This window comes from Chiroxiphia lanceolata, chromosome 29 (assembly GCF_009829145.1).
Source record: "Chiroxiphia lanceolata isolate bChiLan1 chromosome 29, bChiLan1.pri, whole genome shotgun sequence".
NCBI lineage: Eukaryota > Metazoa > Chordata > Aves > Passeriformes > Pipridae > Chiroxiphia > Chiroxiphia lanceolata.
Window position 1 is genome coordinate 507,034 of NC_045665.1, and position 12,632 is coordinate 519,665.

At 55.9% G+C, this 12,632-nt stretch overlaps 1 protein-coding gene across 1 annotated transcript; it reads left to right on the plus strand.

Moving 5' to 3' along the window:
• The first annotated feature begins 6,975 nt into the window (after positions 1-6,975).
• Positions 6,976-11,995, plus strand: LOC116799608 (cornulin-like). Its single transcript, XM_032712855.1, has 3 exons — positions 6,976-7,104; positions 7,212-8,174; positions 11,897-11,995. Exons 1-3 carry the CDS (start codon positions 6,976-6,978, stop codon positions 11,993-11,995), a joined length of 1,191 nt encoding a protein of 396 aa, XP_032568746.1.
• The last annotated feature ends 637 nt before the right edge of the window (positions 11,996-12,632 follow it).

Below are 12,632 nucleotides of genomic sequence, written 5' to 3' on the forward strand. Positions count from 1 at the left end.
GCTCCAAACTCCAGCACAAATGTACACCTGGGCCAGGAGCTCCTGGGAATGTCCTGGGATCCTGTCAGAGCCCAGCACAGCTCTGGGAATGTCTGGGATCCTGTCAGAGCCCAGCACAGCTCTGGGAATGTCTGGGATCCTGTCAGAGCCCAGCACAGCTCTGGGAATGTCCTGGGGTCCTCTCAGAGCCCAGCACAGCTCTGGGAATGTCCTGGGATCCTGTCAGAGCCCAGCACAGCTCTGGGAATGTCTGGGATCCTGTCAGAGCCCAGCACAGCTCTGGGAATGTCCTGGGATCCTGTCAGAGCCCAGCACAGCTCTGGGAATGTCTGGGATCCTGTCAGAGCCCAGCACAGCTCTGGGAATGTCTGGGGTCCTGTCAGAGCCCAGCACAGCTCTGGGAATGTCTGGGATCCTGTCAGAGCCCAGCACAGCTCTGGGAATGTCCTGGGATCCTGTCAGAGCCCAGCACAGCTCCTGGGAATGTCCTGGGATCCTCTCAAAGCCCATCACAGCTCTGGGAATGTCTGGGATCCTGTCAGAACCCAGCACAGCTCTGGGAATGTCTGGGATCCTGTCAGAGCCCAGCACAGCTCTGGGAATGTCCTGGGATCCTGTCAGAGCCCAGCACAGCTCTGGGAATGTCTGGGATCCTGTCAGAGCCCAGCACAGCTCTGGGAATGTCCTGGGATCCTCTCAAAGCCCAGCACAGCTCCTGGGAATGTCCTGGGATCCTGTCAGAGCCCAGCACAGCTCTGGGAATGTCTGGGATCCTGTCAGAGCCCAGCACAGCTCTGGGAATGTCCTGGGATCCTGTCAGAGCCCAGCACAGCTCTGGGAATGTCTGGGATCCTGTCAGAGCCCAGCACAGCTCTGGGAATGTCCTGGGATCCTCTCAAAGCCCAGCACAGCTCCTGGGAATGTCCTGGGATCCTGTCAGAGCCCAGCACAGCTCTGGGAATGTCTGGGATCCTGTCAGAGCCCAGCACAGCTCTGGGAATGTCCTGGGATCCTGTCAGAGCCCAGCACAGCTCCTGGGAATGTCCTGGGATCCTCTCAAAGCCCATCACAGCTCTGGGAATGTCTGGGATCCTGTCAGAACCCAGCACAGCTCTGGGAATGTCTGGGATCCTGTCAGAGCCCAGCACAGCTCTGGGAATGTCTGAGATCCCCTCAGAGCCCAGCACAGCTCTGGGAATGTCTGGGATCCTCTTAGAGCCCAGCACAGCTCCTGGGAATGTCTGGGATCCTGTCAGAGCCCAGCACAGCTCTGGGAATGTCTGGGATCCCCTCAGAGCCCAGCACAGCTCCTGGGAATGCCTGGGATCCTGTCAGAACCCAGCACAGCTCCTGGGAATGTCTGGGATCCCCTCAGAGCCCAGCACAGCTCCTGGGAATGTCTGGGATCCTGTCAGAGCCCAGCACAACCCACTCTGGGCTCTCCTGCCCGGTGTAAACAGCCCAAAATGCTGCTGGTGCCCGAGGCAGACCACAGGCAGAACTGGAAGGGCCTGGATTCCACCCGGGTGTCCCGTGTCCAGCAGCCCAGCCAAGGGACAACTGCTCAGTCCTTCCCCCCCCTCCAGCACCTTCAGCCCAGTCTCCACCAATCCTCATCGAACCAGGAGAGATTTTGTGCTTCTGTGGAACCCCTGTCCCGAACCTGCTGGCAAATAAAGGTCGGGATGCTAAAACCAGGAGCTTCACTTCTCGGGAAATCCAAGGAAAAACTCAAAGCTGGGATTTCCCTGCCTGTTCATCTCCCTGGACAAAGGGGAGAGGAGTGGGCAGAGCACTCAGGAGCAGCATTCCTGGGGCTGCAGGAGGTGCAGGAGCTGCTCACTGCCTGGCTCCCACCCCCCTGCCACCCCCCAAACCTTGTGGGAGCAGCTCCCAGCCCTCCCCTGCTCCCCCCGAGTGCTGCCAGACGACACATCCCTGCCAGGGTGCAGCCAGAGCACCCTCCCAGCTTCTCCTCTGCCACCCCAACACCCCCAGGTTCCTCCCCAGCCGGATCCCCGCGGTGCCAACCTGCCCTTGGCGGGGTTTCCACCAGCTCCCGTTGCCCAACTCGCCCTCTGTGCCCCCTCCCACCCCCTGCCCCGCCGGAGTTGCAGCACAGCCACTCCCCAGCTCGGGCTGCTCCCTCCCCTGGTGCTCCACTGTCACCCCCGGGGGGCCTGAAGGGACCTTCCCACCCCAACAGCACAGGACACCAAACCTGAGACTCCCAAAGCATCGCCCAAAATCGGAGCTGCCTCTGAAAAAAGCGCAGGGAAAGGCACTGGATGTGCTGGGAAAAGCCCTGGATGTGCTGAAAAGGGCTCTGGATGTGCTGGGAAAGGCTCTGGATGTGCTGGAAAGGGCTCTGGATGTGCTGGGAAAGGCTCTGGATGTGCTGGGAAAGGCACTGGATGTGCTGGGAAAGGCTCTGGATGTGCTGGGAAAGGCTCTGGATGTGCTGGGAAGGGCTCTGGATGTGCTGGGAAAGGCCCTGGATGTGCTGGACAGTGAGGGAGGTAACGGGCAGAGCCTCTGGACTGGCCCCACCACCACGGGGAGCAGCCAAAAAGGAGCCCAGCCCGTGACTCACCCCCAACACGGCCCCGAGAGGTGACTCAGGTGTCCAAAAAACCTTTGGGGCTGGAGGGGAGCACGTTGGCAGAGCCCAACCCTCAGGGTTGGAGGGGATCATGTTGGCAGAGCCCAAGTGCCCCGTCCTGTCCCCAGCCCGTGGCCTCTGTGACATTTGGGGTCCCCCCACTCCGACCTCAGCCCAAGGGATCAGGGGAGGGGACTCAGAGGAGGGATCTGTGACCCCCCCAAAGCCCCCCGGAGCTGTTCCTGGGCAGGGCTCTGCTTTTCCCAAGTTGAACTGGCTCAGGGAGCAGCTCCCAGTGAGGGCTGGGGCTGGGTCTGGGTCTGGGGTTTGGGTCTGGGGTCTGGGGTCTGGGTCTGGGGTCTGGGTCTGGGTCTGGGGTCTGGTTCTGAGACTGGGTTCTGGGTCTGGGTGTGGGGTTTGGGTCTGGGATCTGGGTCTGGGTCTGGGGTCTGGGTCTGGGGTCTGGGTGTGGGGTCTGGGGTCTGGGTCTGGGATCTGGGTCTGGGTCTTGGTCTGGGTCTGGGGTCTGGGTCTGGATCTGGGTCTGGGTCTGGATCTGGGGTCTGGATCTGGGTCTGGGGTCTGGATCTGGGTCTGGGTCTGGGGTCTGGGTCTGGGGTTTGGGTCTGGGGTCTTGGTCTGAGTCTGGGGTCTGGGTCTGGGGTCTGGGTCTGGATCAGGGTCTGGGGTCAGGGATCTGGGTCTGGGGTCTGGGTATGGGGTCTTGGTCTGAGTCTGGGGTCTGGGGGTCCGGGTCTGGGTCTGGGGTCTGGGTCTGGATCTGGATCTGGGATCTGGGTCTGAGTTTAGGGTCTGGGGTCTTGATCTGAGTCTGGGGTCTGGGTGTGGGGTCTGGGTCTGGGTGTGGGGTCTTGGTCTGGATCTGGGTCTGGGGTCTGGGTGTGGGGTCTGGGGTCTGGGGTCTGGGGTCTGGGTCTTGGTCTGGGGTCTGGATCTGGGGTCTGGGGTTTGGATCTGGATCTGGGTCTAGGGTCTGGGGTCTGGGGTCTGGGGTCTGGGGTCAGGGATCTGGGTCTGGGGTCTGGGTTTGGGTGTGGGGTGTGGGGTCTGGGTCTGGGTGTGGGGTCTGGGTCTGGGGTCTGGGGTCTGGGTCTGAGTCTGGGGTCTGGGTCTGGATCTGGGTCTGGGGTCTGGGTCTGGATCTGAGATCTGGGTCTAGGGTCCCAAACCCCCCCCGAGGTGTCCGTGGGTGCCCCCCCAGCTCAGACACTCACAGGAGCGTCCTCTGGTGCCCAGGGGAGGGAAGGTGGGAGGATTTTTCCTGCTGGATCCTGGAGAGGCCGAAAGGCTCCAGGAATTCCTGGCAGAGGAACAGCAGCACTCGGAGCCCTCCAGGCTGGAGGAAGGAGCCCTGGGATCAGTTTTGTCCTGTTCACGTCACAATTCCACAGAATTCCAGAATCGCTGAGGTTGGAAAAACCCTCCAAGATCATCAATCCAACCTCTGATCAACCCCACCTCGTCCCCCAGCCCAGAACACCTCCAGGGATGGGGACTCCCCACCTCCCTGGGCAGCCCCTTCTGACACCTGACAGCCCTTCCCAGGGAGAAATTCCTCCTGGGCTCCTTTCCCTGAATTTCCTTTCCCTTTCCCAGGCCTAAAGCTATTCCAACAAACTTCTGGGGCCCTTTGCACCTTCGGAAGAATTAATTTGCTCCCTGATAAATTCCAGATTTCGGATTAAAACATCCACAAGAATCCTTCACGAGCAAATGGAGCTCGGAAAAATCCTGGAAGATCAGGAAGGGGGACGAGATAATCCAAGATCCTTGTGCCCCTTTGTGAGTTGGGGGGCACAAAGCAAAGGTTTAATTAACTTCCCCACAAGTATCATTAACACATGCATCAAAACTGCCTCAAAACAAGAAAAGGATCCTCCAAAGCCTTGTTTCGAGGCGAGATATTAATTCCCAATTTGAATTGTGGGATTATTCAAATACAGGTTCTTTTAGATATTAAAGGCATTGCTGCTGCTTTGCCACAGGGAGCCTCGGAATCCAATTATCTCTGAAGAAATATGCTAAATATGCTCATTAACATGTAAAAAAGTGGAAACCTGTATTAGGGGAAAGCTGATGTTTTACACTTCTTAATGTCACAGAGAATTAGGGACAAAGGAAGTCGCAGCAGAGAGAACTTGAAATGCCTGAGCAGCAAAAGAAAATAAAGGATTTTATCCCAATTAGCTTAATTCCTGATAATGACACAGATTGAAGGATAAAAAAAAGCCTGAAAAATGGGCTCCATCCAGCCCTGGGAAAGTTTAGGAATCCTGCTCCGGGTGTGGAAGAAAAGCCTGAGACTGGGGGGGAAATGCCCTCAGCGAAAGGGAGAAGGAAACAGGGGGGGAAGAGGCAGAGGAAGGCCGGGAAGGGAATAACAGGGATAAAACTCCTGATCCCAGCCTGCACAGCCGCTTTTCCCTCCCAAAACCAGCCCCGTCCTTTGGAGCCCCGAGGATTCCCAGGTCTCCAAACCCCCATTTGCCCCCATTTTCTCACCTGAAACCTTCAGCGCAGCACCTCCCCTCCTCCCCCAGCCCTCCCCTGCCCCTCTGCCCTTCCCCGCCGAGCGGGAACCATCGGAATTATCCCGGCAGAAACAGTCATTTCCCGCTTTATTTTCCCATGGGGAAACCCGGAGCGCTCCGACCCAACCCCGGAGTCCCGAAATCCCGGAATCCTTGGGGTTGGAAGCACGAGGATTTCCAGCCCCTTTCCTGCCCCAAAAGCACCTCAGGTTCCCCCTCTGGCGAAGGGGTTGGGGGGCAGCTCCCCGAGCCCCCCCCCCGGGGCCACCGCGTGTCCCTGTCCCGTTCTGAGGCCACCGCGTGTCCCTGTCCCGCTCCCGGTGCCACTTGGTGGCACTGTGGGAAAAGATTTCGTGGCTTGGATGCCGATCTCCAGACCGGGATCCGGGAGAATCCCAGAATCCCTGAGGATGGAAAAGCCCTCCAAGGTCACCGAGTCCCCCCTGTGCCCCATCCCCACCTTGTCCCCAGCCCAGAGCACTCAGTGCCACAGCCAGTCCTGCCCTGGGCACCTCCAGGGCTGGGGACTCCCCCACCTCCCTGGGCAGCCCCTGCCAAGGCCTGAACAACCTTTTCCATGGGGAAATTCCTCCTCATGTCCAACCTGACCCTCCCCTGGCACAGCTCGAGGCCGTTTCCCCTCCTCCTGTCCCTTGTTCCCTGGGAGCAGAGCCCGACCCCCCCCGGCTCCCCCCTCCTGTCAGGGAATTCCAGAGCCAGAAGGTCCCCCCTGAGCCTCCTTTTCTCTGGGATGAGCCCCCCCAGCTCCCTCAGGAGTTCTCCAGCCCTTCTCCTGCTGCTCCAGCCCCTCCCTGTCTCTCTTGGACAACGAGCAAATAATCCACCCCAACATCCTCATTCTTCTTCTTCTGTTTTCTTTTCTCTCTCCCCACCACGTGAACCCTCCTGGGCCTTCCCCTCCCTCCTGTCCCTCCCTGGGCCTTCTCCTCCCTCCTGTCCCTCCCTGGGGAGCTTCTCCTCCCTCCTGTCCCTCCCTGAGGACCTTCCCCTCCCTCCTGTCCCTCCCTGGGCAGCTCCTGCTCACGGGACACGTTTTGCAGACACGAGCCAGTCCCGGGCGTTGCTGGGGCATCACCTCCCATCTAAATCCCTGGGTGGTAAAAATAACCTTTTCTGCCAAATTCCTCTGAAATGTGTCTGCAGGTGGGGCAGGGCCGGGGATTAACCCCCGAGAAAATCATCAGAGAAGGAGTTAACGAGGAGGAGACAAACAAAGCCCAGGGGCTGACTCTGTAATTGGGGGGGAGACGTCTCGGGTGGCCCCCCTGGCAGTCCCAGGCTGGGATCCTGAACCCTATATAAGATGGCCAAGGGCTGATCTACCCCAGACTGTGCTCCTGAAGCTCCTGTTCCTCACCCAGGTAAGCCTGGAGGGACCTTCTCACCTTCACACTTGGCCACGGGCCGGAAAGCAGGAGCTGCTGGCCAAGGGCTGCTCCTGGAGCTGCCACTGCTGAGCCCTGCTAAGAGAAATAAAACATGGGAGAGAGCTGGGATGGTACCATTCCATGGTTTGCTGGAGCCCTGCTCTGCTCCAGAGGAAAATAAATGGCATTTTTGTCTCTCCTCTCTTATTGTGTCTCCCCAACCTTTTGGCTCCAGCTGTCCCCTCCCCTCTGCAGCAAAGTTGAATTTGTCAGGTTATTTCCCTTCTCCTGCTGCAATTTCCTTGTGCTCTTTCCTGGCTCTTCCTTCTCCCTCTCCCTGGGTTGTTTGAGAGCAACATATTTGAAAACCGAGGGGGAAAAAAGCCCCTTTAATCCTCCTTTTTCTCACAGGCTGCCTCGGGCTGGCAGGGGGATGTCCCAGCTCCAGGACAACACCGGTGGCATCGTCGCTGCTTTTTACACGGGCACCCAAAACTGCAGCCCCCTGAGCAGGGAGGAGCTGAGGCAGCTCATGGAGCAGGAGTTTGGGGATGCCCTGGAGGTGAGGATGGGATCCCGCAGCTGCTGGGATGGGAAAAGCAGGATCCAGGACCCCTGGATCCCCAGGGAAGGCACAGATGCCTTCAAAGCCCCTTTGTCTCCTCACAGAACCCCCAGGACCCCCAGAGCATCCAGAAGGTTCTGTGCTTCCTGGCTGATGAGAACAACTGCAGGGTCGGCTTCAGGGAGCTGCTCAGGCTGGTTTTCCACGTGGCCAAGGCTTGTTACAAACCCCTCCAGCAGCACCAGGAGCTGGGAGATGGGCCAGGGCTGAGGGGACACGCAGAGGGGAGGGTCCCCCCCAGCCAGCAGGTCCCTGAGCATGGTGGGGACAACCAGGACCAGGACATGGGGACACAGGACCAGGACACCCCCCAAAGCCGGGAGGGTGAGACCCCAGAGCAGGACAGCCCTCAAATCCAAGAGGGTGAGACCCCAGAGCAGGACACCCCCCAAATCCAAGAGGGTGAGACCCCAGAGCAGGCCCCATCAGAGGACCCAGAGCAGGACACCCCCCAAATCCAAGAGGGTGAGACCCCAGAGCAGGATCAGGACACTCCCCAAATCCAAGAGGGTGAGACCCCAGAGCAGGATCAGGGCACCCCTCAAATCCAAGAGGGTGAGACCCCAGAGCAGGACCAGGACACCCCTTGGGGTCACGGGGCTGAAGCACCAGGAGGGGATCCAGAGGGAGGGGAGATCCTGGACACTGCGACCCCAGAGCAGGACAGAGACACCTGTGAGGCTGAAGAGGCTGAAGAGGCAACCAAACAGGACCCAAAAACCCACCAGACCCCAGAAACTGAGGCACCAGGAGAGGGTTCAAAGCACCATCAGAGCCCAGAGGCAGCAAAGCAGGACCTGAATCCTCCCTCTGAGACACGAGGACAAGACCCCCAGAGGGTCTGTGAGGCCCCTTGGAAAGCCCCCAACCCTGGGCAGACCCCGGAGCTGCTGCCCCCACAGTGGGGTGCAAGCCCCCAGCAGGATGCCAAGGCCCAGGGAACACCCCACGAGCCAGACTGGCATCGAATCCCCGGATCCAAAGCGCTGGGGACGGAGCACAGCCAGGCACAACAGCTCCAGGGACAACCCGAGGAGGAGCAGCAGCTCCTGAAGCCTCTGGCCCAGTGGCCACCAGAGCAGTGAGGGCTGGGACGAGCCCAGGCTGCTCCCCCTGCCAGGAGTGGGACAGTTTGTCCAGTCCCACTCCGGTTTTTCCACTTCTAATTCTCGTTTTGTGCCTAATTCCTTCTCCACCCCCCCCGTTGGTGCCGAGCTGGGTGTGACCCGAGGCCTCCCCTCTCCCCCCTGTGTGAGCAAAGCAATAAAACCAAAGGCAAAAATTCCGTGTCCTGGGTGTGTTTGTGCAGATGTGGCTTCAGGGGAGGCAGAAATGGGGGTTTGACACCACGGCAGGGGCGACCTGAGCAGGTTCCTCACCCGCTCCAGGGGTTTTCCCCTGAAAAGAATAAAGAGCTGGGAGGGATTCGTCCCATTAAATCTCATTTATTAATAAGCTCCAAGGAGAGGAGCACGGGAGGGAGACCAAAAATCCCCATTAGCTGTGGAAGCCTGAAAAAGCAGGAGTGGGGATGGGCTGGACAGAGGGAAAAGGGTGATCTGGGCACATCCCGTCCCGGCAACAACGGGGAGGGCAGAGATGAGGGGCTGGCACAGGGGCTGGAGCTGATCTCCCCCTCGGGCCCAGCTCAGGGGCACTTTTCCAGGCAGGCACGTAGGAATGTGGGTGGCTGGGAGGGTGGTGGAGCCAGTGGGGGTTATTAGGGGGTGCTGGACCACCAAGGCAGCCCCAGGGCTGCGGATCCCGCACGGAGGGAGAGGCTGGACCTGTTCTTCCCCACTGCAATCTTTCACCTGTGGCCTCTCAGAGGCATCAGAGGGTGATAAATCCCCCACAGCTCCTGCTCTGTGGTCGGTGACCGGAGCCCTGGCCGGGAAATCCAACGTCATCCCCCCCAGACACCCCCCAATTTCACGGTTGGCTCAGCCCTGAATCAGAAAACCCCACGTTTCAAAACCACCCCCGGCACCCACAGCACTGGTTTCCACGTGCTGAATCAAAAATTAAATGGATCAGACCCCCCCAAGTGCCCCCCTTTGCTCTGCTGCTGGTAAAATACCCGGGCAATAGTGAATTGTGAGCGACCTCGTGTCGTGTGAACACACAGTGGGAGAGTCAAGGGTTAAACCAGCACCTGCCAAAACCCACCTCCAGCTCAGACATCCCTCAGAATAGTTCATTTTCCAGAAAACTCCGTTTTTTCTTGTAGAACAGGCCTCATTTGGAGGTTTATCCGATAGGTCTTGGTTCATATTAGCTCTGGCTCAGGGTCTAAAATCCGAAAAAACCAGGAATTTGCCCGCAGATATCACCTTTTGCAGCATCAGTAAATATCAATACATAATAAAACCCAACCTCCCAGCTCAGGAAAGCCTGGTTGGGACAGGTTAGTTATATCCCAAATAACACTATTTTTGCCATCAGGAGGACGATAATTGGAGTTAAAAAAGGGGCTTTTTTTTTGGGAATGGCAGCAAATCCCAGGAAAGCAGCTGAGCCAAAACACCAGGGAGCTTCTCCTCCGTGGCTGCAGCCCCTGCAGGGGGATTACAGACTGTTACAGGACACCCAAACCGCACTGTAATCCCCTCATTTTCATAATCACCCCGACCCACCATAAAATTACAGCTTCCCAAGGGTGTTATTATCCCACAGGTGGGGCGTCACGGGCGTAATTTAATCCGGGGACGACAGAAAAAAAAAAAAAAAGAGCCCAAAAAATGAAGGCTGGTCAGGGACAATCCTCCGGCTGAGTGTCCCCGAGGTGTCACCAGCACTAATTAATTGGGCTCCTACACCCAGGGTGGTCTGAGCTGGCAGCTGGGCAGGTGAGCCACTCGCCCAAGGCCGCGGGACGAGTTCGTGCTCCCAGGAGTTCGCGCTCCTCGGGGCACCCAAACCACCCCCAGAGCCAAGGGCAGGGGCCCCGGTGGCACCTCTGGGGCCTTCCTCCTCTGCCCCGTGGAGGGCTGGGTGTCTGAGTAATTTGCTGTTAAAAGATTGAATTAAAAATAATAATAATAAAAAAGAAAAAGGTTGGGGAGGTGATTACGGCGCGAGCTGCCCCAGGGGAAGGTCCCACAGCAGTCAGAGGGGTTCCTGCTTTTGTTTTTGATTAAAGATCGAGCAGAGTTTGCCAGGGAAGCTGCCTGTGGAAGGCAGTCGAGCAGGAATGGGTTTTATCAGGATTTCCCTCAGTGAAAAGCCATCACTTACCCAGCTGATGTTTTCCTCCTCCAAAAATCCGTTTTGCAAACTTGGACCGTTTAAAAAAATGTTCTGTTCGTGCTCGGGGTTTTTCCTTCCCAATAAAAAACCTGCATAATGTGACAAAAAGAAGAAGTAGCCAAGAATAAAACATTCTACTGGGATGTCACAGGAGCCAAAACTGGGAGGATTTGGGGATCTCACCGAATTTCACCTTTTTGTAGAGCTGGGGTCTCCCAGAAGGTGTCAGGGGTTGGAACGAGACGTCTTCAGGGTCCAAGAACAAAAATCCCCTCTGGTGTCCTGGTACCAAACTCAGGGCTCAGAAATACCCGGATTGGCCCAAATCTGCTCATCCTGGGGTCTGTCACCAGCAGCATTTCTGTGCCCACCCTCAAACTTCCATCCTCCTGTTGAAAAATTCATCCACATTTTTAGGTATTATGGACATAAATTGTTCTATGTTATAGACATAAATTTTTATGGACATAAATTTTTATAAATTATAGGTGTAAATTGTTATAGATGTAAATTGTTCTATGTCATAGACATAAATTGTTCTATGTCATAGACATAAACTGTTCTATGTTATAGATGTAAATTATTATATGTTATAGGCATAAATTGTTCTATGTTATAGACATAAACTGTTCTATGTTATGGACATAAATTTTTATATATTATAGATATAAATTGTTATATGTTATAGACATAATTTTTTATATGTTATAGATGTAAGTTGTTCCATGTTATAGACATAAATTGTTCTATGTTATAGACACAAATTTTTATATATTATAGACATAAACTGTTGTATGTTATAGACATAAACTGTTTTATGTTATAGACCTAAATCGTTCTATGTTATGGACATAAATTTTTATACGTTATAGGCCTAAATTGCTCTGTGTTATAGATATAAATTGTTCTATGTTATAGACATAAATTGTTCTATGTTATAGACATCAATTTTTATATGTTATAGGTATAATTTTTTATAAATTATAGACATCAATTTTTATATGTTATAGGTATAATTTTTTATAATTTATAGACATCAATTTTTATATGTTATAGGCATAATTTTTTATAAATTATAGACATCAATTTTTATAAATTAAAGACATGATTTTCTATAAATTATAGACATAAATTGTTATATTTTATAGACGTAAATTGTTCTGTGTTACAGACATTAATTCCCACTTATGCAAACCCACACTTATATCAAAATACCCCCTCCACTGGTGCAGAAGGTGCTTTGTAGCCGCTCCAGGTTCCATAAAATCCCAGATCCTGGCAGCCCATGGAGCAGCTCCGGGCGGAACCGGCCGGTGCCGGAATTGCCACCCGGCAGCTGCTATTTCGGGCTCAAAATGATAGGGAAGGGGATGATAAAGTCAAATAACCCGTTTGAGGACGTGAAGGCGCAGCTGGGCTTGGCCAGGGATGAATCAGGACAATGTCCACAAAGGGTGGCTCCTCTCTGGGGCTCCTGCAGGGACCCTATAAAAGCAGCCGGGTCCTGCCCTGGCCCCGCACGGCTCCTCGGGAATCCCGCTCGGTCCCGCCGCTGGCTTGGGTGAGTCCCTCCCTCTGAAAGGTTCCTGTGGCTGGGGAAGGACCTGCTGCTCCTCCGGGGTTCCTGTCGGGTGCCGGAGTCGCCCCCGACGCCGAGTTCTGTGGGGTTTGCTCGCGTTTCTCCCCCGTGAGTTGTCGGTTCGGGTTGTTTGGGGCACCTTCTGTCACTGTGCTGTGAGGGGGAGAACGGGACAGTTTGAGTGGCTCCCTTTGGTCTGGAGTCAGATCCCAGCTGGAGCGAACAGACTGGAGGAACCCCTCGTTTGCCACGTCCCAAACCCCGGGATTTGGGATGCAGAGGGTGCACGTGTGCCTGGGCACGTCCCGGAGGTGGGAAGGGAGACACGGAGCAGCTTCCCCAGCTGAGATCCCGGCTCTGATGTCCCTGATAAGAGGCCTGGGGGATCCCGGGAGCAGGGAGGAGGGAAGGAGGTGGCTTTGGAGGTTTCCAGGCACAGCTTTTTGAGGTCTCTGACCCACAGAGATCTTGTCTCGGGCCGTGCCAGCCCTGGGTTAAACATCCTCTAAGTGGCTTCCCAGAGGTGTCTGTGCCAGGCAGGGAAGTGTCCTGGGAGCATCACGGGGATGTGGAGCTGCTGGAGCGGGTCCAGAGGAGGCCATGGAGATGCTCCAAGGGCTGGAGACAGGCTGGGAGC